Source organism: Meriones unguiculatus, chromosome 21, assembly GCF_030254825.1.
Source record: "Meriones unguiculatus strain TT.TT164.6M chromosome 21, Bangor_MerUng_6.1, whole genome shotgun sequence".
NCBI classification, from domain to species: domain Eukaryota; kingdom Metazoa; phylum Chordata; class Mammalia; order Rodentia; family Muridae; genus Meriones; species Meriones unguiculatus.
This window is the reverse complement of record NC_083368.1, coordinates 57,444,194-57,472,182: the sequence shown is the minus strand read 5'-3', so window position 1 is coordinate 57,472,182 and position 27,989 is coordinate 57,444,194. Positions and strand designations below refer to the sequence as shown.

General features: G+C 47.2%; 1 protein-coding gene and 1 pseudogene across 2 annotated transcripts in view; both read left to right on the top strand.

Moving 5' to 3' along the window:
* Ube2h (ubiquitin conjugating enzyme E2 H) overlaps positions 1-27,989 on the top strand; it is an 82,935-nt gene that overhangs the window by 38,934 nt on the left and 16,012 nt on the right. Inside the window, exons 4-5 of one of the 2 annotated variants that reach the window (XM_021641290.2) lie at positions 18,509-18,548; positions 19,706-19,758. The exons of the other annotated variant lie outside the window; for it this stretch is intronic. Coding sequence (XP_021496965.1) covers positions 18,509-18,548; positions 19,706-19,758 — 93 coding nt within the window. The remainder of the gene's footprint in view (positions 1-18,508; positions 18,549-19,705; positions 19,759-27,989) is intronic. 2 annotated transcript variants of the gene reach the window in all.
* On the top strand, positions 3-18,499 carry LOC132649717 (uncharacterized protein C11orf98 homolog; annotated as a pseudogene).

The window sequence follows — 27,989 nt, the reverse complement described above, 5'->3', positions numbered from 1 at the left end:
TGTCGACTTCTGAAATCTGAGAGGAAAATAAAAATCCTATATTTCATGAGAGATGATTAAGTCCAGAAATTTTTACTGAACTGGATTTTTTCTTTCTTGGCTAAAAAAAAAAAGATTTATTTACTTATCTTATGTATATGGGTGTTTGTCTGCATGTGTCTGCACAATCCAGAAGGGCGTGGGGTGTCATGGGATGTAGCCGTAGCTGTCTTTAGAACTGCTGCCTCATCTCCTGCATCCGACCAACCCCTACTCCAGCAAAAACTTTTTTGTTTTCAAATGGACTGAAACATTGTGAAGTTTTGGTTTTGTTCCCCACATTTCTGTGTAGTGCAAATAGTGTGTTAGGATGATGTAGTTCAGGGTGACCTCGGAACTAAGTCCTGTCAGAAGTTGCCGCTTGCACCTGTAACAAGCCACTGCTCCTGCAGAGTTGTGTGTCTTCCCAGTACTAACGAGCGTCTGTGATTCTCTCTTAACCGGGGAATTGAGCGCTCGGCTCTTCCTTCAGGTCCTTACTTAGGTCGGTTTTCTAACCCTGCATCCACCCAGGAGAGACTTGTGGAAACACGGAGGAGAAACTACCTCCGCGCTGCAAGATCCTGCAAGCTGCAGAGCTAGGGAAGGTAGCAGGCCGCTCACGAGCACACTGGGCTCTAGGCTGTGTGGCCGTGAGGCACAAGCCTTCCCACGGCCTAACTCCACAGCGGCAGAAAGCAGGCTCCACCCTTCAGAGGCCTCTTCTGTTTGGTTCCCCACACCTGGTTCATTCCTGTGTCGCTTAAACTTTAGTTTTTTCCTCCTGTTGAACTTTTCAAATACAAACTCCTAGTGTGTGTCATGTATGCCTACACGAAGACAGAAAGGGCATTCCAAGTATAGGCTTGTTGCGTTCCACTGCTGCAGCAAACAGCAGGGCTTCCGGACACCAGGACCCGAGTGCAGTCATGCAGCCTGTGCTTGGAGGTCCGGGCTGTGGAGATTGGGCTCTTCCTCCAGCTGTAACCTGGTGTCCCAGAAGGCTTCATCTCACTGTAGCTCTGAGGACCGTTCTGTGCCCCACCACTGGGCGGGACTTGGAGCCGGCAGGCGCCCTGCCAGAGAACACCTAGGCTGAAGTACTGCTTGTCTGACTGACGATGCAGCTTCTGAAATGGCGCGCGCTCTGCCGCTGGCTGAGTAAGCGCCCAAGCTCTTTAACGTTCCCAAGGCTTTTGCCTCTCTGCACACTTTTCAGAATTTGATGTTCTGCAAATGAGTATCCTCTTCCTTAAGGAAGTTGATCCAGTGGAAATGTTTGTACAAGCTGTCCTTTCCTTCAGAGGAGGCTTGCATAAGAGCTTAATCAGTTTGGGAGGCGACCCATTTTCAGGTCGTCAACAATGTGATACTGCTAAATGTACTGTAAGCATTTCGACAGGCAGTAGCCCCTTTCAAAAGGCAAACAAGGGAAAGAAAATGTGATAAACTCAACTCCGTGTTCTTCTGAAATGTTTCTTCCATAGTGGCTGGTGTGTGTACTGCTTTCTGAGTTTTAGTTCTTAAATATTAGGATGTGAAGTTGGACGTTTGGCTTGGTCCCCGAGTGCTTGCTTAGAATGTGAGTCCCTGAGTTCAGCCCTTTAAATAGATAATAACGAATGTAAATTTAGATTACATATATGTCCTGCTTACTCTGTGTCTGTCTCTTTGTAGAGCAGACAGCCCTTCAGTTTTTCCTTTTACCTCATATGTATGCTGTTAACCCAGCTTAGATTTTTAAGATATTTGAGTATGTAATTGTGAGTTAATGTTTAAGGATGTATACATGTTGGCATGTGTATACATGTTTGTAGAGAGAAGCAGGCGTCATCCTCAAGTGTTCTTTAGGAACTGTCTGCTTGGGTTTTGAGATGGTCTCCCTGGGACCTAGACCTAACAGTTAGGCGAGGTTGCCTGGCCCCTGAGCCCCAGAGCTCTGTGTTTGCCTTCCAGTTCTGGGATTAAAGACTGGTGCCGCTGTGCACAACAGTCTGGCTTAGTCTTCATATCTGCCTTTTTATTCGTAGACGGGTTGTGGCATGCCTGTCAGCACTGCTGCTGGTGGTTAGGCCTTCTGCAGTTCTGTGTGGTTAGGCGTGCATGATCAGCAGGCAACTGATTATCAGACAAGGGTCTGGACTGGGTTCTCGTCTTCTGTAAAATGGTGTTCATCGGCTCCATTGTCTCCTCTCTAGAAAAGAAGACACTGGCCAGGAACCATGGTGCCCATCTGTAGCTGCAGCTTTTCAGTAGAAGGATTGCTTGACCCGGTGGACATGCTGACCCCACCTCTTTAAAAAATAGAAAGTTGGACTTGGTGGTTCATGCCTCTATAGTACCAGTAATCAGGGAGTTGAGTCAGGGGAATTCCTTTGGGCCAGGAGTTGGAAATAGATCTTGCAATATAAACATAGCAGGACCTCGCTTCAGTTGAGGGGTGTGTGTGTGTATTTTTTAATGGAAAGGGAAAATGAAATAGCCAGGCTCAGCGGTACATACCTGTAGTCTGTATGAGGAGGTGAGGCTGGAGGATCGCAGTCAGAGCCATCCTGAACCCCATAAGACCCTATGAATATTAAGTGAATTCCATGTGCTAGTTAAGTGAGGCACTCAAACGTGCGTGGCCACCTATCTGGACATGAGGAGGGTTAGTGAGACTAGATGGGCGTAAAGTACCAGGTCTTCTCTACAGGATGTGTGAGGCAGGCCTTTGTTTAGCAGAGCATGTAGAGAGTTTCATTTTAAGAAGAGTTTGTTGTCTTTACAAAGCTCTAGAGGTGTGAGGATACAACTGGGAACTTTAGAAATGTTTGGACTCTCAAATAACCCTCAGTCCATGAAGACTGTTGTAATCTGAGAAGCTCTGATCATCAGAACGCTTCCCCCAGAGCAGGAGAACACAGCGCGGAAGCGCTGGCAGCTGAGCGCGTGTGTAAAGGCCGCTGCGCACTCACGCCCCAGAGTGTGGGCAGTGCTGTGTGTCCTGGGCAGGGAGCCGGGCGCTCTGGAGACACGGGCCCTAGATCTCTTGTTAGCCCAGTTTCAGCCTGCTTTACACATCTAGTCCAGGCCAGCAGAGCTAGGTTGTCAGGTCTCCAGACTAGAGAAACAGTTGTTTATATGGAGCACAAAGAGGAAAGATTGAAAACCTGGCGTGATAATGTGGGTGAGCCACAGTGTGTGTTTGCAAAATGTTGTGAGTTTGTATATTTGTAGCCTGATAAGTAGTGTGTATATTGCTTGGCAAAGATTTTCTATTCTTTTAAAAAAAGTCTTTTCACTTTAAAAATTAAAAAGGGGGGAGGGCTTCCTGGAGGGATGGCTCAGCGTTTGGGAGCAGTGGTTGCTCTTCTAGAGGACTGAGTTCAATTCCCAGCACCCAGATGGCAGCTCACAGCTGGGTTCCAGGGGCTCTGACACCCTCGTGCATGCAGCCAAACAGCAGGCATGGCAGCACGCGCGTGGAGTCCTGACAGCAGGAGTGGAGGGGCTTAAGGTGCCCCTTGAGCCAACCGTTAGAGTTTTAGGCGAGAGCTACTCTGGTAATCTGTGCCATGTTCCTGTTTTGTGCCATGCTGAAGGGCAGTGCACGTGAATGCTGGGTTTGCTGTGCTAAGGCTGCCTCGCCATTTGGGGCTGACGCTTCCCAGCATAGCATGGCATGGCTGGCGTAGAGCTCTTAGAGTGTTCAGTCCTGATTCACATGTCCCAGAGAGAGCCACCCGCAGTCACTCCCCCGGGACTGATGTCTTCCCTGGACTGAGAGTGAACCTTCAGAGTGGGGAGGAGGATGTCGGTCAGGGAAGATGTGGGTTAGTCTCTTGACGAAGGCTCACTTGTGCCCCCACAGTATTTATGCAGACTTCTGAGCTAGAGAGGCAAGATTCCATTCAGATCATTTCTATACTTCCATGACCTGGATTTGAATTTAGTTCCTATCTCAAATAGTTGTCTTTCGAATTTCAGTAGAGAAGTAGGAAAAGTTCATGAGACAGTTGAAAGCCATTACCATAAGGATATGGCTGGAAACGTTCCCTTGTCCCAGGTGCTCTGCAAGGAAAGGGCTCAGTGTGCATTAAAATGTGTGTGGCAGCTCATTTCTCCAAGTTCATTGGATCCCTGCTCTGCTGTGCCACTCAAGCGCTAGGATCAGAAGTGTCGCTGCTCCGCTGGTCACCTGATGTAATGGGGTTCTTACTTTTGATTAAACAAGAATCCTAAAGAGCTGCCATGGGACCTCCGGGAGGGAAGATCAGTTGACCCTGGATGAAGCTGAAGGAGTTGTTCAAGCACCAGAGGGTGCTGAGCAGGGGTTGTCAACGAACGCCACCTCAAGAAGCGGGTGTCGGGGCACACGCAAACATCACACCATCTGGGACGAAGCACAGGAAGCTCCTGCAGCAGATCCGCCCAGAAAGAAAAAGCAGCTGTGGAAGTGGAGGGCCCCGCCAAGTCAACAGGACGGGAGCCTCAGCACAAATGACAACAGAAGAAAGGGCCCCCGGATGTGAGATGGAGGATCTTGGAGAAGAGCTAACGTTCCTACCAGAATATTCTCAGCAGCAGCCAGGAGGACTTGGAGGACTTTGGAGAAAATACTACCATATTTTATTCTCCCAGACACCTCTTCTGTACTGGCCCTCTGACCTCCCTGAAGGTGTATATGGGAGGACGCAAAGAAAGGCTGGAGAGGCCCTCTCTAGCGGTTAGCTCCTTTTGTAATAAAGCTCTAGCGCTTAAAAAAAATCCCAAGATCTCTAACCAACATTTAAACTGTTACTTAAGAAAAGACAACCCTGATCCTCCTAGATGAAGGAAAAGATTGTACAGGCAAGAAGAAAGTGAAAATGCTAGTAGCCCAGGCTGGGGAGGCTAGCTAAAAAGTGAGGTGTGATTTAGAGGGCACACTTCGACAGAGGTGGTCAGAGAGGGCTTTGTAGGCCAGCCTTCTAACTTGAGTTTCATCCTAAATGTAATGGGAAGATTGTTTAGAGGGTGAATTTTGTTTTGTTGTTGATGTGTATGTGTGTGTGTGTGTTGAGTCTTCTGTTGAAAGGAGAGCAGTGGATAGGAGAATCATATTCAGCCGCTGTCAGAAAGATCCTGTGTGGACAGGGACGCTGTGGTTGAGAAATGTGGACTCCTGGTTTGGGGTCACATTCGTGCAGTCCTAACTCAAGAGAGAGACCGTAGGACCAGAGTTGCAAGGCTGTCCTCAGCTGCCAAGGAGTCCAAGTCCAGGGTGAGGTATAGGACACTGTCTCAGAGTCCAGAAAGGGAAGGTTTGGGCGTTACTTCATGCTGGTTTGGCTTTGAGACAGGATCTTGAACTCAGAACCACCTTAGCTACTTCCCAGATGATTAGAATTTCAGAGTTAAATATAAAGAGGATCTTCTTTCTCATCTTTTTTGTTTTTTGTTTTTTTGTTTTTGAGGCAAGATCTCACTGTGTATAGTGGCCTGCAGCCCACTCTGTAGACCAGTCTGGCCTTGAACTCAGATCACCTGCCTCTACAGGTGGACCTTTACTATTTGTGCCATCATTATGCCCATCCTGTTGTGTTTCTTTTTTTTTAAATGGGAGATTCTGAAAAGATTTTTAACATGTTCTTTATAGGGATTTGTCTAGGAAAGAAAAACTTGGTATAGTAGGTCAGTATGAATCATGCCTTTGAGGAAGGAAGAAGTAAAAGAAGGGAACATGTGTTCATTGAAGATGTTAGAAACAAAAAAAGATTAGGCTGGGCAGTGGTGGTGCACACCTTTAATCTCAGTACTTGGGAGGCAGAGGCAGGGGCGTCTTTGTGAGTTCAAGGCCAGCCTGGTCTACAAAGTGAGTCCAGGACAGCCAGGGCTACACAGAGAGACCCTGTCTCAGAAAAAATAGAAAATGAGAAGGCTTGCCAGTGGATACCCTCTTCATTAAAATGGACTGCCGAGTGAAAGAGAGTGAGGCAGTAGAGGGAACAGAGAGAGTAGAGCAGGAGGGGGTAGAGGGAATAGAGCAGAAGCTTTGAAGGAGGGAGCAGAAAGTGAGTCGTGGGGGGTGGGCTGCTAGAGAAAGAGTACGTGCAGTCAGTTTTGAGCACACTGACAAGTTGCTCTGTTTATTTTAAGAAAATAAAGCTCAGTAAGTAGACATAAAATTTATAGATGCTCTACTTTGCTAACAGCCTTCATGCCCAGCAAATACTCGGGGCCTGTTGCTTTAAAGAACTTTAGAATGAATGTATTTCTACTTAGTGCCTTCTAAATTCAGGGATTCTGTATCTACTGATTGAAGCTCACTGTGTACCAAAAACAATCTGAAAGCTAGCTCATCAGTTCGCGATATGTACAGCATTCCCTGAATGATATAATACAACTAATGGCTCAGCATGTGCATTGTATCGCGCAGGTAATCTCCATGATTGAAATGCACAGAAGGCTATGTCAGGCACAGACAGACACTGCGCATGAAGAACGTGAGCCTTGGGGGGGCTGGGCAGGAGTGATAGTATCACAGGTGTAACTCCGTGGAGGGACATCTTGTGTGGGAAGATGGAACTTGCAGAGGACGCTGTGGAGTGATGGGTGTTACGTCTGATGCTAAGTGAAGGCTGGAAAGCAGGAAAAGATGGATGCCTGAAGGTCCTTGGTAAGGACGAGACTTGAGAAGAGGGAAATACTGGGGTTGTGAGTGCCGAGGCATAGCTGTTTATAGGCAAGGCAGTTCTGTGTCCTGGAAACATGAAGTGCAGTGAGGTAGAGGGAGCAGTGATTGAGGAGAAACACAAAAGCTGGGAGGGTGGACTGTCTTCATGATGACAGTAAGAGTGGGCCGAGAGAGAACTGGGCATCAGCTTCCAGCAGAAGAGAAGCCAGTTGTTCAGCTAGGTCTGTTGGACCTGCTGTCTGTCAAGTGACCCAGGGCATACGTTCATCTTGCTGTTGTCCAGAGTAAAAATAGTGCACTGGCTGCTCTTGCTCCTCTAAGGGTTGACCTTGCCTGGGTGTATTACTGAAGAGAAGAGAGGACTTGACTAGTGTCAAGTCTGTCTTGAACAGTGCCTTTTTTCACTTCTTTAAAGTGTGTTTTTATTTATGCACATTAGTTATGCATAACAGTGTTACTGCCTTTTCATACACGATTCACTTCTGTTCATCCTGTTACTCTAACTCCTGCCAGTCTCTGTTCTCCCTTCCCGACAGTGTTTGTTTATGGCCGCTTGGACACCTCACTAGTAGCTGCTAAAGAATGTCTTTGCATCCCATATTGACCATTAACTGGGTGTGAATCTTCAGATGGGAAGAGCCCCACGGGCCCCTCTCTGTTACGTGACAGTGTGGATAGGCCCAGTCTTGCAGGGGTCTTATGCTTGTAATCACAGTTCCAGAAAGTTCAAGAGTGCAACAGCCACACCATGCCCTGATGTCAGTGTTGTACTCTGTCACGCCCAGCCCTTTCCTCTGGCTTTTACAGCCTTTCTGCTCCATCTTTGTTTCCTGAGCTTTGGAGAAATGGATAAATAGATGTCCCATTTATGGCTTGGACATTTGACAGTCATATTTGTACTCTAATCTCGAGTCACTTTGACCACTGCAGAAAGAGCCCTCTCAGAATAAGTCTAACAGCGGCACTGGTCTGTGGGCAGATGTGTAGTTACTAAGGAGGCAGCTGGACCTGCATATCCTGACCTCTTAGCAAAACAGCAGCAGTAGCCTCCTGACAGTGGGCTCTGATTTCCTTAGCCAGCAGCTTGGGGCTGCTTTCCAGGGCTGGCCGTGAGTCTCCTCTGCAGCAGCCCTCAGATCCAATCAGCACTTGCTTTCTCCTGTAGGAAACTTGCCGCCAGTGTACTGGGTGGCTGGCCTCGCCTGGAGCATTGTTGGAGACGGAGTCCACAGCTGGGTGGCACTGCGGAAGACAGTGTGCCACTAGTAGCCTGCCTATCAGCGTGGCGCCTTTGGGCCCCCTGAAGGCCAGCAGGCAGGTGGGAAGCTTCCAGCAGTTCTTGCGTGGTTTCTCCTTGTCTGACTGTCGAGGTGTGATTGTCGTCTAGAGAATACAGTTTGACTGTGTAGTTCTGGTGGGCAAACACGAACAGTGGTCCCTGCCTATATTACTTGAGCGCCTCAGAAGGTCTGTGGCTGGTGGGGAGGTGCTCCTCTCTTGGCACTAGGATTTTCACCTAATAACATCCGACTTCTGGAACTTCATTATTTTCTTGTTGGCTGTATAAAAATTCCCTCCTGCTGCTGAGGTTCTCCTTCAAAATGGGTGATCTTCACTGTTGTGCTGGCTATTCTGACTTTTTTTTTGCTTTCAGGTCATTCTTTCTTGTTAAGATTTGGTGTTAGAATGCAAATATAATCTTGGTGCCTTAGGGTTTCTGTTGCTGTGAAGAGATTCCATGATTATGACAATCCCCCCCCCCTTTTTTTAAGATCTATTTATTTATTTATTTATTTATTTATTTATTTACTCTGTGTATGCAGAGTTCTGACTGCATGTACACCTGCATGCCAGAAGAGGGCAACAGATCTCACTATAGATGGTTGGGAGCCATCATGTGGTGGCTGGGAATTGAACTCAGGTCCTCTGGAAGAGCAGCCAGTGCTCTAACTTCTGAGCCATCTCTCCAGCCCCATGGCAACTCTCTTAAAGGAAAGCATTTACTTGGGGCTGGCTCATAGTCTCAGAGGTTTAGTCCATTGTCATCATGACGGGAAGATGGCGGCCCTCAGGCAGACGTGGTGCTGGAGAAGGGGCTGAGAGTTCTGCATCTGGATCCACAGGCCGCAAAAGGAGACTGTGCCACACTGGGCACAGCCTGAGCATAGGAGACCTCAAAGCCTGCCCCCACAGTGGCACACTTCCTCCCCCCAGGCCACACTTGGCTTCTTCTACCTGCCTCTGCCTCCCTTAGTGCTGATTACAGGCACCTGCCACCACGCCTGGCTACTTGGCTTCTTTTTTTTAACCTGTGATAAAAGCACACATTTTTAATCCCAGCACTTGGGAGGCAGAGGCAGGCAGATCTCTGAGTTCAGTGCCAGCCTGGTCTACAAAGTGAATCCAGGACAGCCAAGGCTACATAGAGAAACCCTGTCTCAAAAAGAAGAAGAAGAAGAAGAAGAAAGAAAAGTGTGGTCACACCACTTAAAGTTTGTTTATATTTTGGTGTTGTGAAACCCCTGTTGACAGGCACTTTAGAGATGGTCCTTACTCGTTTGCTCCTAAAGGCTGAGGTATGTAGCACCATACTGGTTGCTAAACGTGCAGTGTTTGCTCTCATTCTGGTGGGGTTTTTCTGATTGTTGTGTTGCAGTGTTTTGTTTTGACCGTACCAAATTTCATCATAATGCTGTTTAATAATTACTGAAGTAGTGTAGATTCTATTTTCTTTTTATGTGTGTGGTCTTCTGCCTGCATGTGTGCCTGTACACCAGGAGGGGGCGCCAGATCACATTAAGGAATGGTTGGGAGCCACAATGTGGATGCTGGGAGTTGAACTCAGGACCCCTGGAAGAATAGCCAGTACTCTTAACCTCTGAGCCACCTCTCCAGCCCCTGTAGATTCTATTTTCAATGTGAGGAGAATATATGAAAGGTAATATCAACATCAAAATCCTCTCCCCACCTCCCCCCACCCCCACACCTTTGACAGTTCCTTTAGAAGTGGTTGTGGGGCATGGAAAGATGGTTCAGTGGTTAGGAACACTTGTTGCTGTGGAAGACTAGAGTTTGGTGCCTCATGCCTATGTTGGACAGCTCACAGCTGACTGTGTAATCCCAGTTTCAGGGCATCCCAATGCCCTCTCCTGGCCTGCTTTTGCATCCATGAACATAACACATAAATAAAACTTTTTTTTTTTTTTTAAAGAGTGATGTATGTGTGTGCAGGAGAGTTCTGTTTCTAGGATGTGAACAGTGTGAAATTACTTAGCTGGGCATCATAGGGCATACTTGTAACCCCCAGCACTTCAGAGGCAGGCAGGGCGAGAAGGTTATAAGTTTGAGGCTAGCCTGGTCTCCATACTGAGACCTTACCTCAAAAAAGAGGAAAGATGGGGAGAGGGAGGTAACTTGCTTAAGCTCATTTTGTGGAAAGTAAGGTCTTTTTTCTGTGGCTGTATTGTTTTCTGAGGGTGCTGGAGAGTGACCTCGGCGGCCTGGCGCATGCTCAGCGTGCTAACACTGAAGCGCATGTCAGCCTGTGGATTTTGTGTGTTGGGACCAGGGTTTCACTATGTGGCGATAGCTGGTTGGGAATTGCGTAGACCAAGCTGGCCTCTACTTTGCACTGTCTCATGCTCCCCATTTTCTAAGTTCAGCATCCAAGTACACATCATTCCCAGTGACCAAAACTCACATTGCTGAGTGCTTACAGCATTCCAGCTACTTGTATTAACTTAATTTCATGTCCCTGACATCACTGATGTGTTGATGATATCATTTAATCTAGTCTTAGGAATAAGGCAGTAGGAAGACGAAATTGAGTGACTTGGTGGAGTCACTGTATTCTGCAGTCTGACTTTAATTGTCGGTTTGTTCAGATTGTTTGTAAGATGTACTGGTACCTTCAGAATCCCAGGATTGAGGCAGATTTTTTAAGTTTGAGGCACACACCTGGTCTATACAGCAAGTTCTGAGTTAGAACTACACAATGTGGACCTGTCTTCCTGCTGTGTGAAAACCCTCCCAGGCCCCTCGGTGTGGCTAGAGATCGAGCACAGAGACGGGGAAGAGCCTGAAAATGAAGCAGTAGTCGTGTGGCCAAAGGTCTTGGTGACTACTAGTTGGATAGGGGGATTGTGCTGTTGGAGAGCACCGCTTCCCGTTTCTTAGTTACTAGTGACCTTTTCCTACCCACCCAGCCCGCCCAGACCCCATGGTACCAGAGAACAGAGGGCAGACGGAAAAGATGATTTGCCTTCTCCTGAGCCCATAGGGGACCAGTTGTCACCTGAGAGACTCTGCAGAGTCCTCTGCCCAGAGGCAGGCCCCTCCGGCCTCTGCCTGAAATGCCCGTGCACATGGCTGGCATGTAGTTGTCAGCCTTTTCAGCCGGATCACTCCAGCTCTGGGCACCTGAATGTTAGGGACTGGAGTAGAAGCTGTGGCTCTTAAAAATGTATGTTCTGAAAGCCTGGCGGTGGTGGCACACACCTTTAATCCTTGCAGAGGCCAGTGGATCTCTGAGTTCAAGGCCAGCCTGGTCTACAGAGTGAGTTCCAGGACAGCCCACTGGTAGCGCGCTCGCACGTGTGTGTGTGTGTGTGTGTGTGTGTGTGTGTGTGTGTGTGTGTGTGTGTGTGTATTCTGGGACACTCAAGGGAAGATAGCATTCAGGTGTGTGTGGAGGAGCCCATCCTGGGAATTGAACCAAGGCTTCATGCTGCATCACCGAGCTGAGTTCTCAGCCCAAACGTGTATTTTAAATGCCTCTTTTAAAAAGCAGAGTGCCTGGCTTTGAATAGTCTGCTTTCTGAGACATTTGTGTGGGCATGTGTGTCCTAACAAACACCAAAATGACAATGTTTTCACTTTCGTTTTCTCACTGGAATTCATACATACAGTTGCATCAGCCTCGGCAAACCTCAGCCACTTCAGTCCTGGCTCGTTCTGTTCCTGGGGACAGAGCTACTCTTTTACCTTTGGCATGTCCCTCTTGCTTTGTTCCCACCTCTCATTACATCAAGATAAATCTGGCAGAATTTCCAGATAGGGCCTTAACCCCAGGATCTTTCTTCATCCACATATTCTGGTGTTAGTAGACCTGCCAACAGGTAAAATGTTAAGCTGTATAGATTAAAAAATACATAATGTGTTCAAGGAGTAGAATACTTGCCTTGTGCACATGGGTCCCCAGCCTCAGTCTCCCGGGCTCCCCCTCCCCTCACTCCGTCTCTGTCTCTGGGACTTGCTGCTTCCACTTACCACACTTCCATAAACGCTGTTTTCAAAATATGTTCTCTTAAAATATCTTCATAATAGCTTCTGGTGGAATGGAAACGAGTGTTGGGGAAATTCTCTTGTTGCAGACATATTCATTAGTGTGGTCACATCCTTGCCAAAAGGAAGGAGAGTGTGCCAGTGCAAACACGCTCAGTCCTGAGAACGTTCCTTCTCTGAATTCCTAGTTTGTTCTTTGCCAGTCTTCTCTGGAGATTTCCGCATCGTTCTGGCATCGTTGTCCAGAGCTTCAACGGCTGTGCCAGAAGCTGCACACAGGTTGTCCCAGAACAAATGTAAAGGAAATAATGTTCCTTGCTATTGATTGGCGTTAGGTTTTGTTTTCTTTTTAATTTGGGCCAGCATGGTGGCATATGCCTGTAATATATGTGCTTTAGATGCAGGAGGATCATGGCAAGTTCCAGGCCGGCCAGGGCTACAGAGACCTCGTCTGAAACACGCTCATGCATATTTACACTCTCCTCCCTTTAAAAGCCTGATCTACCCTTCCAGGAGAGGCGGTCTGAGGACGGTGGATCAGAAGGAGTCAGAAGTGGAGAGAAGGATGGATATGGTTAAAATATACTACATACACATAGGAAGCTCCCAAGAAGAATTTAAAGGAAGGCTTTTAAGATAAGAGCCTGCGATAGGAAGGTGTCTGTGGTCTGGAAGGCTCTCATGCAGTGCTAGTCCCTGAAGGTGAAATTGTCAACTGATAGTGCCCCCTTTGGGACAGCCTGTGGGTTTTTTGGCTCTCTGGTGTGACACCCCAGTAGTTAGGAGCGTGTTTTTGACATTCTGCTTAGCAGCACTGCCTTACCAGTCAGTTTCCTTGAGAACTTCGCCACTGGACATTTCCTTTTAAGTCCTCTATTCTGGGAGCTCTAGACACTGTCACTGAAGCCTAGATTTCAGCACCCATAGGATCTTAGAGGAAAAATGAGAGTTTAGGGGTGACACTGTCCAGCTGTGTATCCATGTCTGGAAGTGAAGTAGCTCAAAGCCTAAGTTCTTAGTAGAGAGGGCCAGAACCTCGGCCCATTTAGTACTTTGCTCTTGGCACGTGCTTTGGCCGTCTGTCTCAAATTCTGATGCTGTTAATTCTCGGCAGCATGCTGGAGCCCGCACTCTGGGTCCCAGTTCTGCTGTGTTACTAATGTATATTTATGTAGGTTTTTGGCCCTTTCTATTACACACTCCTGTATTCAGACCAGGCTAAATTGAAGTTTAATTGAAAACTGTAAAAACTGTATGGATTTCAAATGTAGTCCCAGGCCAAGGCCAGAGAAAAGGATACATTAGTCTTTGCCGGAGAGTTTTGATAGAGCTCGTCAGTGTTCTTTTTCCTTTAAGGCGCCCTTCGGATTGCCGAATCTCGGCACCCGTGGATTCTCACTCATTCCATTCTGTTTGAGATTGCCCTGTATCTCTCAAGTCCTGAAGGTGCTTCGGGCTGACTCAACTGTGCTTCAGCAAGACTCTTTGTTTCTTTTTTGACAGCCAGTTGTTTAAAAACAAGGGATTCGGTTCAGACATAGTTTCGGTGGCTTCTCGTTGTCCTCTGAGTGAAAGCTGGCGTCCCCTCAGCCCGAATCTGCTCTTTTTGTCCCTTGGCCCTTCCGTTCAGTTAGCATCTTTGCTGATCTTCAGACGTCTGCGTGAAGCAAGCCTCCGTGTGCATTTCACTTGGCTGATTAGTGTGGGTGTTCTCTTGGTGCCAAATGCTGCCCACCCCCACTTGTCAGGTTCCTTTTCTGGTCCCAGCTGAGCCCCCGACCAGCTCCCTACAAGTTGTGTTGGGAGGGCGCTCAGTGCCAGGAGCACACGGATTAGTGACAGAAGCTACTGCTGTGGCTCATGCAGAACCGTTCTTTTGAGTTAGACAAAACTGATTGTCTTGTTTGTTGTTCATTGGAAGGTTTTGTAGGCTTGTGGGATAGATCTGTTGTAGAATACTCGCCTGACATGTGTGAGACCAGACTCGGAATTCCTTTATGATTGAGATAATACTGTATTCTGCTTCTTTTTTTTTTACTTCTTTTTTATATATGAAGTGTTATGCCTTCATGTGAGCCTCTACACCAGAAGAGGGCACCAGATCTCATTGTAGACAGTTGTGAGCCACCATGTGGTTGCTGGGAATTGAACTCAGGACCTCTGGAAGAGCTGCCAGTGCTGTTAACCTCTGAGCCATCTCCAGCCCTAATACTGTATTCTTAAATGTAATAGATCCTCAGTTCCCTGTTCCTCACAGGCTGAGGGAGGTTTGTTTGTTTGTTTGTTTGTTTGTTTGGGTTGTTTGTTTGGTTTTTGGTAATGGATTTTATTTTATTTAAAAAAGGAAATTAAGATTGGGAAACTTAAGAATAGTTCGTTTTTGTTTTACTGATTAAATACTGTAACAAAAGTGTTTTAAGTAACTTTTCCACACTGTTAATCTGTGAGTCTGTTCCAGCTTCCTGTCTGTAAAGAGGGGAGGGTAACCCAAGTGCTTTGTGTCTTCTTTTAAAATAGGTTTATTTTTATTTTGTATAGAGGAGTTTTACCTGCATGTGAGTTTGTGCACTGTGTGTGCATGCACTGCCAGAGGAGGCCAGAAGAGGGCACCCAAGTCCCTGGCTCTGGAGCTACCCATACCTGTTAGCTGTTATGTGGATGCTGGGAATTGAACCCAGGTCCTGCAAATGGAGGACCTCTGGAAGAGCAGCCGGCATTCTTAACCACGAGTTGCTCTCTAGCCCCTACTTTGTTGTTTGTTTGTCACGACTGACTTCCCACGTGTGTGTCTGAGAGAGAGTGCTGTGCGACCGGAAGTGGACAGCAGACTTCCTGGAGCGGCGGGGCGGGTGGTGTGAGCCACCAGGCTAACTCGGCTGTCGGCAGTAGCGGCTTCCGCTCTGAGCTGCCGAGCCGTCTCTGTCGTCACCTTTTTCTGTTTCTAAAACTTCTCTGCTTCTGGAGACAGGCTGACTGTAGCGCCCGGGCTGGCCTCAGACGTGAAACCCTCTTCTGCTCATCACAGGCAGGGCACGCTCTCCCCGGACCACGTCATCATCACTGTCCACATTGTCTCCATGTCACATGGCCGTGGCTCTGGAGCTAGTTAAAGAATCTTTGCAACAGAGCCCAGAGGGTGAAAGTATTATTACTTTATCATTTACGTAATACTCTTGTTAATCCATCAGCCTGTTACATGGTTTTGCTCTGTTTAAATGAGTTTTTTAGTTTACTTTTGGCAAATTTATACATGTATACATTGATCATAGCCATCCCCACAGATACGCACTTCTTCTTTCTCCCCCTCATTCCCAGAAATTTCCAATATGCCCCCCACTTTTCTGCCCCTCTTCTCTCCCTCCCTCCCCTTCTCCCTCTCTGTTAACAGAGCCTGGGTGGTGCTGCCCGCTGGGCTTTTGGCTGTCCTTACTCCTTGCTCCTGTGGGGTACCATGCTTTGGGTTCATGCAGAAGAGAGTGCATCACAGCGTCCTCGCCTCCTCTGACTCTTGCACTCTCTGTGCCTCCTCTTCCTCTGTGTCTGAGCATTGGGTGGAGATTTGGGCTTGATGTCCCAGCAGGGCTGAGTGTGCAAGCTGTCGCCCCGCCCTTCATTAACTGCTATGTGCTGCACAAAGGTCCTTGAGAGGACTGAGACGTGCGTGTGCGTGTGCGTGCGTGCGTGCCTGTGTGTGAGTGTGTGTGTGTATACCTGTGTGTGTGTGTGTGTGTGTGAGTGTGTGTATACCTGTGTGTGTGTGAGTGTGTGCGTGTATACCTGTATACCTGTGTGTGCGTGTGTGTGTGTGTGTATACCTGTGTGTGTGTGCGTGTGTGTGTGTATACCTGTGTGTGTGTGCGTGCGTGCGTGCGTGCGTGCGTGTGTGTGTACCTGTGCGTGTGTGTGTGTGTATACCTGTGTGTGTGTGTATACCTGTGTGTGTGTGAGTGTACCTGTGTGTGTGTATATACCTGTGTGTGTGTGCCTGCCTGCCTGCCTGCCTGCCTGCGTGCGTGTGTGTGTGTGTGTGTGTGTGTGTGTGTGTGTTGAGTCATGATTTCTCTGTTGCCTTGGCTGTTGTCTTTGTAGCCAGACTAGCCTTGAACTCCCAGAGATCCACCTGCCTCTGCCTCTTAGTGCTGGGCTCACAGGCACGTGCCTCTGCTCCCGGCACATTTCTAAGCTGCGCTGTATTTAGTATTTAGACGGCAGCTTGGCAGTGTGTTCATGTAGCAAACAATAGTAGCTTCTCCCTTAGGACTTCACCTCCTGGTCTGGAGAACCTTGACTTGTTTTTCTGTTTTGTTGTTGTTGTTTTTAACTTTAAATCTGTCCAAACTGACACACTGGTCTAGTTCACTGTGCCTGGCTGTGTAGGATTCCAAGTCCTACACAAGTGTTCTGAACTTGATTTACCCCATCCATAGTGCTAGGAGGTGGGGGGAAGGATATTTCATTTCTTTACTTTTTTTTTTTTTTTTTTTTGAGATAGGGTTTCATTTTGTAGCCCTAGCTGGCCTGGAAACTCACCATGTAGATCAGGCTGGCCTCAAACGCAGAGATCCTCTGACTCTACCTAGTGCTGGAATTGAAAGTGAGCGGCAGCCATGCCACCCGTTATGATTAACTTCCAGTATTCTCACAGCCTGTCCTGGACATGTATTAATAGCATTTTCCTAGGGTTACAGGGAACTTTTCTCCTTTTCAGACAGGAGCGTTCCTGTTAGCTTGGGGTATCTCTTAAGCATCTTTTATTTTCCTCAATGAAAAATTAATATCAGTGCAGCCTTTGCATCAAAATTATTATAGGACTTTCTTGCTGTAATAGCAGATAAACCTTTACCTTAACTGACTGTCTTAACACAAAAGTTCTAAAGACAAGAATTAAAGAGTGGGATTATTCTCTGGAATGGCTAGAGCAAAGTTTAAAAGTGCATGTGCTTTTTATGCTCTTGTCTGTTACTTAAATTAAGGGATCTTTCTAAAGGTTTTAAAAATCACTTAAGGCTGCCCTCTGAGTTGCCACATCTGTGTTTCCATACCCTCTCCTCCTTTTCTATGTGTGATCTCTGCCTGTGGCCGTTCTTAGTACAACAAAGCAATTACTTCTTTGGGGGGGGGTCTGTCTAGACAGGGCTTCTCTTTGTAGCCCTGGCTGTCCCGCACTTGTAGAACTCACAGAGATCCACCTGCCTCTGCCTCCGCCTCCCCCTCCCCCTCTCCCTCCCCGCCTGTTGGGCTTACAGGCCTGAGCCACCACATCCGGCAGGCAGTTACTCTGGTCTCTGGGCCTGTTATTCCAGTGACCTGGGCGAATGGTGCTGCGTCATGTGTGTGCCCCGGCTAAGGGGGCATTGACAAGCCTGCTTGGAAGGACAGAGAAGCCCTGTGGGAAGGGACGGGAGGGTGGTGTGCAGGCAGGTGGTGAGGGTCATCCGAGAAGGGCTTGTGGAAGTGTGCAGTGGCAGCGCGGTCCTGACAGGCGAACAGAGGAGTGAGGGCGCAGTGAGAGCTTGAGGTTCTCCTTCGGATCATATTCGTATATACTGATTACGTTGTTAAGTTTAAAATGAATAAATTTTTCCTTGGAATTTAAACAATAAAATTTAGGTTTATACTTAAATATAGGTTCAACTATCTTAGAGAATTTATTTTTAATTTCCTGCCTTATTTCTTAGTTGCCTCAGTTTCAATCAAAATTGACTTCCTTTGAGTGAGTATATTCAAAGGAACGCCTTTGGTCACTGTTGTGAGATTTTGTGGTTTGGAAACAGTGTTCTGACTTCAGCAACTTTGCTCATGTCCCATGATGTGGCCCAGTTAAACTCGTCAACAACGCTCAGCAGGTCAGAAAGGCTCGGGCAGCACAGCTAGTCAAGTGGGATGTTAGCGCTCACCCTGCACTAGGTATAAATCACTTGATACTAGATGGTCTCTTGGCCAGGTTCCTTCATAACTCAAAACCACAGTTGTTTATAAGACTTTCTGAGCCAGGCGTGGTGGCACATGCCTGTGATCCAGCACTCAGGAGGCAGAGGCAGGCGGAACTCTCTGAGCTCGAGGTCAGCCTGGTCTACAAAGCAAGTACAGGACAGCCAAGGCTACACAGAAACCCTGTGTGGAAAAAATAAAAACAAACAAAAACAACAAAAAAGATTATCTGAACTGGCCATGGTGGCGCACGCCTTTATTCCCAGCACTCTGGAGGTAGAGGCAGATGAATGACTGAGCTGGAGGCCAGCCTAGTCTACACAGAGTCCAGCACAGCCAGGGCTACAAAGAGAAACCCTGTCTCGAAAAATAAAAAAGAAGAAAGAAAAAGATTATCTAATAGAAAGAGCTGCAGCTCCCAGAGCTTGTGTGGGGAAGGACTCTGGATTTTAGTGAGTTGGGGTGAACATAATCTCACCAGTTGCCAGAGATGTAGGTTGAAGGTAACAGTTTGAGTGCCACCACTTTTTCCAGTCTGAAATGCTGTCCACTACTGACAAGTTAAAGCTCGTTGTCCTATGCATACTTTGTGCTGCTAATTAAAATCTCTTTTTGCAGGATTCATGAATAAAATTTTCCATCCCAACATTGATGAAGCGTAAGTAACTATTTAAAAATGTTTACATTTTAGCAGCAGCTGTTCTTGATTAACTAGAGGTCATCTCTCTTGTACTGTTAGTACTGTTACAAAAGAACCCGTTATGATGTGGGTTTTCTAGACGGAGGACTGTGAATGCTCATTTCCACTGTAGAGGCCTGGGATGTGATCATCTGAGCCTTTGAGGTTCCAGTGCAGTTACTGCTTGTACTGTTTACGTTTTTCCATGCTCATGACTGGCCTTTCACTTCCTTTGGTACCCAGCTGAGACACTCCATGTCTCAGTTCTTACTGCACCGACCCAAAGGACCTGCTGTCAGCCAGGGGTACAGTTCCCAGCCCCCGACATACTTCTTAGTTCTTGAGGGGCAGGTCTGAGTGCTAATGTCATGTCGGTTAATGAATCGTGGTCACTTGTCTCTTAACGGCTGGTTAAAGGGTTCCATCTAGCTGCCTCGTCCTAGCAGCTGCTGCCGCCTGGACTGTACGTTTTCTTCCTCCAGCCTTAGCCTTGCGGTCTCAGAACCGCGCAGGAGATGTTTGTGAGCCTTGTCTGAGCAGGTTCCACGTCTGCATTGTGTCCCTTAATCTTGAATAGCTCAGTGTTTCCGGCATCCTAATGACAAGGACATTCTTTTAAATAGCCGCAGTAAAGGAGATTCCGGAATTTAGTATGAGGTGATGCTTCTAGCTCCTGTGTAAGCTGCATTGTCAGGCTCCTATGCTGCCTTAGTTGTCAAGTTTCCTTAAGTAACTTTAATCAAGATCACTTCCTCAACTTACTTTTGTCATCTATAAAGTTAAGATTTTAAAAATAGAGACTAGCTATTTTTTTTAATTAACCTTAATTTGAGTTTGTTTTTGTAGGAGACTCAGAACATGCACACATTTGACTGCATAGTGAGATTCTGTCCTCGGGGAATCACAAGGTCTACGTGTCCTTGTTCCCTGGGTTAATTCTCATCACCTGTTCAGTTCTCTTCTTGGAATTATGCTCTTGTCCTTGTTGGTTGTAAATACCTGTGCTTCTCGCCCTCGAACCTCCCAACTCATCTTAAAGGATCTGTTACAAAGTCGTTTTGATAACGTTGGCTGCCAGAAACATGCAACTAGATTCCTAATTTTTAAAAAGTGCCATTTCTTTCCATCTGTTTCAGGTCAGGAACTGTGTGTCTAGATGTAATTAATCAAACGTGGACAGCTCTCTATGGTGAGTTTGGCCATGGAATATTTTCTTGGAGATACTGAGGCATTTGCCTCAGAATGTTGTTTGGCTTTTCTACAGTGGTTAATTTGTTGTGTTGGGAATGGGAAAGACTTTTGAGGGGCTGAGTGGGGAGGTTTGCTTAATGGGGGAAAAATGGGATGGTGGGAGGGTGGGGGAATGTTCCATGATTAAAAGCACCTGCTGCTCAGACAGGAGCACTGGGGTCGGGATCCCAGTGCTCATGAGAATCCAGGTGGGTGTGACCTGTCGCCATCACAGGCAGAGACAGGGAATCCCCGTGACTGCTGACATTAGCCCTGTCAGGGACCTGTGGTTGCATTGAGGCCCTGCCTCATGGATAAAGTAGAAAGACACATATGCTCATTGCACAGACAGCTGGGAGGTGGGAAAAGAAACTGTTTTTCTTTGAAGTATAAGCTTCAGTTTAGTAATACAAGTTTAAATAAGTCAACGAAGGGCCGAAGCCATGGCTCAGCAAGCAGTTAGCGAGATGTTCTTGAAAAGGACCTGAGCTCAGTTTTTCGCACCCATGGCAAGCTACTGCAATTGCCTGGAAGTTCAGCTCTGGGAGATCTACTGCCTCTGGCCACAGGTACCCGAGTTCTTGTGAATAGGCTGCCCTACCCCCCAACAAACACATAATTGTAAACATGGTTTTAATCTTTAAAATATAAAAGATTCTGTGGGCCAGCTATGGGTCACTGGTAGTTCAGTACTCGGGGAACTGAGGCAGGAGCAAGTTTGAGGGCATCTTTGGCTACGTAGGAAGAGTGGCTGGAAAACAAAACCAAACCCAAAAACAACTAATACAGTTTGAGGGACAGCAATACATGTGTAAACACAGACACACAGAGGTCCGCTTCTTGTGGATGTGTTCTGACGTGTGCACCACTTAGTGGTCTCAGGGAGTGCTGTCTTGGCGTTGGTTCCAGGGATCGCCTAGCCATCCCTCAGCTCATAGAGTGGAGACCTGTCCACATAACAAGTCAGCCAAACCAATCGGCTCTTCAGAACACTGTTGAGTATCATGGAGGATGAGGAGTAGCAAGCTTTTGGTCCCTGGGCTTGTCACCTGTTGAGGGAGTTGAACACAATCAAAACACTATTTGAAGTGACTTGGTGATACTAAAGCAAAGTAAACGCGTTTGCACACAAGTCCAGATCCACAGTCCAAATGATGCTCTCTTCTCTGATGCTCACACCTGTGAGCTTGTCCTGACTGACTGTGTGTAGGTGACCTGAACACACCTTTCAGCCTCTCGGACTTCCCTCTTGGCCCTGCGTTGGTCGGTTGTACCTGTTTTTTGTTGTTGTTGTTTTGTTTTGTTTCTGCTGTGCTGGATTGTTGTCTCTCTTTGGGGGCTGTTACGTGTGTGTCTGACTTGTCTTTGAGAGGCACTTCAGCCCAGCACCTCTTGCTGTAGAGCAGTGCAAGGATTCCCAATAGATGATAGTTGCTGAAGGCACTCGAGGAAGAGGAAAAGATCAATGAGAAGTACTGGGCAGAGGTACAAAATCTGGACGCTTGAGGCCAGCCTAGTCAGAGAGACCCTGACTCAAAAATAAATAATGAATGATAGATAGACAGACAGACGGACGCACTTGTGAGGGGCAAGAAGGGGGTATGTGGAAGATTTGGAGAGGAGACAGGAAGGGAGAAATTAGGTGATTATATTATAATCTCAAAATATTAGAAGAAAGCCAGCGAGTGAGAATGGGCCACTCTTGTCCACCCGCAGCCTGAAAGCCCCCTTTCCCAGGCGGCCTTGAGGGAGGGTCACCGGCAGTCTGAGCTCATCCCCTTCTTCCTAAGCAGTGTTGGAGAAGCGTTTCCTCAGTAGAGTTGTCTCTTCTGATGTGTGTGACGCTGGCTCTCTTCTTACCCAAGCACGGCTTCCCCAGCCAGCCCAGCCAATGGCAGCTTGTGTATGTTTCAGAGCGTCACTGTTTAATCTCCGTCTGCTGGGTTACAGCCCCTTGCAGCTCAGGAACAACTTAGTATTAATCTTTAAATTGTATTTATTTGTTTGTTTAAAGATTTCTCTATTGTGTTTGAGTGTTCTGCCTGCATGTGAGTGTGCCCCGAGCACGCACGGAGCCCGTGGAGGCCAGAAGAGGGAGTCAGATGCCCTGAGCAGCCGTGAGGGTGCTGAGCCAAGCCCAGGTGCTCCGCAAGAGCCGCCACAGCTCTTAACCAGACTGTCTCTAGCCCCTAACTCAAGAAAAGTTCTGTGACCCTGGATATGGAAGCATATACAACAAACATGCAAATTAAACATTTACCCGTAACAAACCATGAAGACATTTATCTTAAGACAACTGTTGGCGGGCATATAATCTTATCATTTATTAAAAATGAAAGCAAACTTGCATACTAACAAGATGGAGTTTGGGTTGGTTTTTCTTTCCTTTTGTTTTTTTTGCTGTGTTTGTTTGTTTGTTTGTTTGTTTGTTTGTTTGTTTCTCTCTGTGTGTAGCCCTGGCTGTCCTGGACTCCCTTTGTAGACCACACTGGTCTCAGACTCTGAGGTCCACCTGCCTCTGCCTCCCAGAGTGCTGGGATTACAGGCGTGTGCTTTTGGAGCACTGAATGTTGGCTGAATATTTGATACTCTCAAGTGTAGATCATCTTGGGTGTTTTTCAGCGTTCACTGATAATGGTCAATTCCGAATGGCAGCCGCGTGTTGGAACATTCCAGAAAACGCTGGGACTCCTAACTTGATACTCATGTGTGGAGGGCTGATGGCAAAGATACGGAAAGTATTTGGTTTTGTGTAAGAGCAGAAAATTTGGACAGTGAAAGCGTCGCAGCTGTTTTTAGTTTTCTAAGGTAGGGTTTCTCCTTGTAGCCCTGGCTGTCCCGGACTCGCTCCGCTTGCCTCTGCGGGGAGTGCAGGTGTGCTCGGGGGCGCACCACAGCCCCTAGCACACTCGCATCTCAGGTCTGAGCGAGGCGTCTCCGGCAGCAGCCACTGGCACAGCACGATGACAGACAGTGCAAAGTGCACGTCTGTGTTGAGAGCTCGGCTGCCGTAAGGCCCACAGTGCAGCGCAAGTACTACTGTATGCAACACGGACTACTGTGGCCTCTGGAGTCGCTGTGCGTTTGCTTTTGAGGTAGCTGCGGCTGTTGCATTCTCTGAAATGTTTTGCTCTTTCAGTATTTGCGCTTCTCATTCTCTGTGCATGTGGGTCAGTGTGCACAGTTGTGAGCAGTGATGACGGAGGAGGGTCTTGCCCCTGTCTTTTCTGCATGTGCTCCTAGAATAGTGCCTGCCCTGCATTCCACATACGTGTTAAACTAAAGCAGCGTGTCCACCTGCCCGCTACCGCTTACTACAAGCTTTGGGAGCCAGAGGTGTGTAAGACAAGCTACCAGAGCCCACACATGCCAGGCTTGATTCCATGGCCAGCTGCCTGAGCTACCTCACCTAATGTGTTTCCTTCAGCTGCATTCAAAGCTTAGAAGGGGAGTGTGCATGGCAAAATCCCACAACCTGCTCCCAATTACACCTAAAGTAAGTTAGGGTTAATCTCACTAACTCTTGTTCAACTGGCCAGAAAACCTTTCTAAAAAAGATTTACTGATTCTCAAGGACCTCATGTCTCCAAAAGCTTTTTTTTAATAATTTATTTTATTTACACTGTTGTTTTGACTGCATGTGTGTCTAGCACAGGAGGTAGACAGTTGGGAACTGGATGCTGGGAATTGAACCTGGGTCCTCTGGAAGAGTCTACGGTGCTCTTAACCGCTGAGCCATCTCTCAAGCCCCCTCCAGAAGTTTTACCAACAGATTTACTAATTGTAATTCATATGGTTCACATACTTAAAGTAATGGTTTTGCTTGTCAGTTATGTGCAAGCTCTCAGCCACCATCCCAGCGAGAGCCGCTTGTTAGCTGTTACCCATAGATAAGTCCCTGATCCTGGAGGGATCCCCACGTCTGCGCGTCATGTTTATGGACCATTTCCTCACCAACTGTGGCCCTTTGTGACTGGCGCCCTTGAGTGCCCACACTCCAGTTTACCTCTGTTGTACTGTGGATCCTGGCTTAGTCCCCTGTTGTTAGCATATTTTATTGACGTGCTCGTCAGCCGATGGTCACGTGAGTGTTGCTTGGCCGAGTATTTGTGTACAAATTAAACATTTTTGAGATGTATTTTGTTTTATGTAGCTGTTATGTAGGTGTTCAGCCTACTTGTATGTCTGCACCGTGTGCTGAGCCTGCAGAGGTGGAAGAGTCGGTGCTCTTGGCGTGAGCGGCCCCTGCGGGGTGCTGGTTACACAACCCGGGACCTGTCCATGCTCTTAACCTCCAGCCCCTATGTGCAGATCTCGGCGTGCTCGTTTCTCTTCCGTGGTGAGGGATTAACAGACTTATTTGCAAAGTTATTTGCTGTACCATTTTTGCCTTTCTCTCAGAAGGTCTAAGATGGTCAGAAAAGATTTGAAAGAAACCAGTTTGACTGGTTTCCTCACTTAGAAATGTTAGGATATACTCTTGTATTCTCTTGTAAAGCATTTAATAAGAATAAATACAAGCCACTTTGGGTAAAGGGAACAAAAGGCTATTCCCACAGTACACTGTTGACAGTTTTCTAAGTGGTCCATGCCTGTGGCCATTCTAACATTACAGGTAAGTACAGTAGAACACACACTGTGTTTTGTTGTCCGTGGGAAAATGAGCATGAGAAAATTGTTTTGACATTTTGCTATAATAAATAAACTGCTTCCCTAGAAAATTCGGCATATATTAGGTACTGAGAGGGCTGGCTCGGATGCCGTGAAGGTGTTCTGGAAGTTAAGGTTTACTTAATCTTGACAACTGAACTTGTACTGGGGACCACTACCGCCTCTGCTGTTGAAGTTGGGGCATAGTTGGCAAGTTCTGAAGCACTCTGCCCTGCCATGGTTCACAAGAGAGCCTTGGTTAGTGAGGGTTAGCCAAGCGTGGCAGCACATGGAGGATCTGAGTTCAGGGCTCGCCTGCTCCACAAAGTGAGTTACAGGAAGTCCAGGCTGTTACAGAGGGAAACCCTGTCTTGAAAAACCAGATAGAGACTCTTAATAACTGGAGCTGGAGAGATAGATGGCTTAGAGGTTAGGAGCACTGGCTGCTCTTCCAGAGGTCTTGAGTTCAGTTCCCAGCATCCACACGGTGGCTCCCAGCTGTCTGTAACTCCAGCTGCAGAGGCGCTGGCACCTTCGAGAAGACATGTTAGGCAGAACACCAGTGCCTAAAAAAGCAAATAAACCCGTGAGAGTTGGCTTACCATAAAAGCATAGGACTTAGCTTGTTCCCCCCAAACTTGTTGCAACACCTACTTCTGTATGCCTTGGAGAAGGGGAGGGGGCAGCTGGGTTTCCTGCTGGTAACTGTGCCGTGAGCATGTGCAGTGCAGTGGACACAAGCGTGTTTAGAATGGTTGGAGTTTCAGGTCTCTGCTTCCCATAGCATGCTAACAGTAAGCATTATCGCCCATGCTAACAGTAAGTTAAGTTCTCCATCCCCTTTGCCAAATGAAGCCAATTTCTGTTGGTTCATGTGACTGGCACATGGCTTCTGTTCTCATCCTGCTTGGCCCTTTGCCAACTGACGCTTGTTGCTTCACAAGTTCCAAATTGGTATGATCATAATCTAATCACCAGTAATTTTATATTACTTACTATTTCAGCAGGTAATCTGGTTACTTCTTAAAGACAGGGTCATCAATATATATGAGTTCTCCATCTGGCATTTATCTAGCAGTTATCTCTTGTACCCTTATGACATTGAGAGAAAATAGCAAATGACAAAATTGATTCACTGGCTTGTGGCATGACAGCATCTTCTCTTCCATCCCTTCCTGCTCTTGCAGACATCAGTGATAAGAGAACAGGGGATCTGGGCTTCAGTGTCAAAGACAAATGTGACTTAAGAACTGGTGGAGAGGGCTGGGCAAGATGGGGCTTACCAGGTAAGCGCATTTGGTGTTCTTCCAGCATTTGTTTCCCAGTGCCCAGGTCAGGGTGCTCATGCCCAGCTCTATGGGATCCGTGTTGTTTTTGTCTTGAGAGGGGATCAACTTGACACAAGCTGGAGTCCTGAGAACCTTAAGAAAATGTTTCCATGAGATTGGCCTGTAAGTATTTTGCTGCTGTTAGGTTGGTTTGGTTTTTCTCTGTGTGGCCTTGGCTGTCGTAGAACCAGCTCTGTAGACCAGACTGGCTTTGAACTCAGAGATCTGCCTGTCTGTGTCTCCTGAGGGCTGGATTAAAGGCGTGGACCACCACTGTCCAGCAGGAATTTTCTCAACTGATGATTGATGGAGCTTAGCTTAATTCCATCAGGCTCTCTCTATGAGTTTGAGGCCAGCTTGGTCTACATAGTGAGTTCTAGGATGGCCAGGGCTACGTAGGGAGACCTCAGAAAAAAAATTAAAAAAAAAAAAAAAAAAAAAAAAAAGATTGTGGGAAGGCCCAGCCCACTTGAGGGTGGTGTCCCCTCTGTACTGGAGGAGTCTTGCTGCTGTAATCAGCATACCGAGCAAGCCCCTGGAGAGCGCTGGCCGTTCCCGTGTCTGCTTCAGGCCCTGCCTGGAGTTCTCGCCCTGGTTTCCCTTCATGGTGGGCGCAATCAGGAGACGGAAACTGAAGTAAGCTCGCTCTTTCCCAAGTTGCTTTTGCTCGTGTAATGTTTTCTCCCAGCAATAGAAACCCCAGCTGAGGCAGGACCTCATTCCCTCTTCTGACTCCTGAGGGTACCCACAGGGCAGCGTCCTTCATACATGCACATGCACGCGGATGTCTATGTGAACAAAAAAATTAACCTTGTAAAAAATCGGGGGAAAGGTCATTGAGCCATGGGCACCTAGTCGGTGGTGGCAGCGCACGCCTTTAATCCTAGCACTGGTGAGCTAGAGCCAATCAGATCTCTGTGAGTTCAAGGCCTGGTCTATAGAGTGAGTTTTAGGACAGCCAGGGCTACATGGTGAAACCCTGTCTCAAAAACAAAAAGTTAAGATTCTTTTTGTTTGTTTACATGTATTCCTGTGTGTGTGCATATATGCAAACACATGCATACATGTATCCAAAGAGGCCGGAAGGGAGGACATCACATCCCTTGGAGTTCCTGGAAGTTGTGAGCTCTCGACCCCTGGACCACGCCTCCAGCCCCCTGTAGCCATTTGTACTCTTAAAGCTCGCCTTCTGATTCTTAGCTTTTACATTTTCTTTGAAAGATTTCTGTAATTGCCTTATCAGCTCGCATACAGCAGGCCGAAGCACATTAACGGCAGCACAGCTTCATTCTTGGGCAAATTTGACCCTGCCACCCTTCACTGTACTCTGACCTATTGGTAAGTTATAATAGAATCCAAATGTGGACAAGTGAGGAAGGTGTGAAAGAGTACTTTCTTAGAAAATGGGGCAGGTTACAGCTCTTACCCTTGGGACTTGTTAAACAGTAGACACACTTTTTATTGAGCCTAAAACTGAACACATTGGATATTACTTGCCCAAGAGTCATCCGGACAGAGATAAATGATGGTGGCTCTGCTGGGGCTGGAGAGATGGCTCAGAGGTTAAGAGCACCGGCTGCTCTTCCAGAGGTCCTGAGTTCACTTCCCAGCAAGCACATGGTGGCTCACAACCATCTACAGTGAGATCTGCTGCCCTCTTCTGGTATGCAGGTGCACATGCAGGCAGAACACTATATGCATAATAAATAAATATAATAATAATGGTTTCTCACTCCAGCTTGTCCTAGATTCTGGTTTTGGTTTTAGTGATTTTGAGACAAGGCCTTGCTATGAAAGCCAGACTAGCCTCATACAGCAATCCTCCTGTCTCCGTGTGTGCCAGCATGCCCTGCTGTTTGTAGATATTTTAGTAGCTTCACTGACAGGTCTGTGTGTCTTTATGACTGACAGGTCTGTGTATCTTTAGGACTGGTAGGGTGACAACTATTTGAACAGGCACAAAAACTCAGTGTTGCTTCTGCACTGTGAGACTCCTAACTTCATACCTTTTAAGCAGCTAGACAGCGTTCTGAGTCATCTAGACAGAGGCCAATAGAACAGTCTCTTCTCAGAACAAGGGAGGACGGCACCTGTTACACAGAGAAGAAACATGCTGAGCTTTGGCTCTGCTGGCTTTGCTGGGACTTTGCCCCATGACCAGGCTTCTTTATGGACTTGCAGCTCTTCAGAAGTTGTATTTGTACGTCTCAGA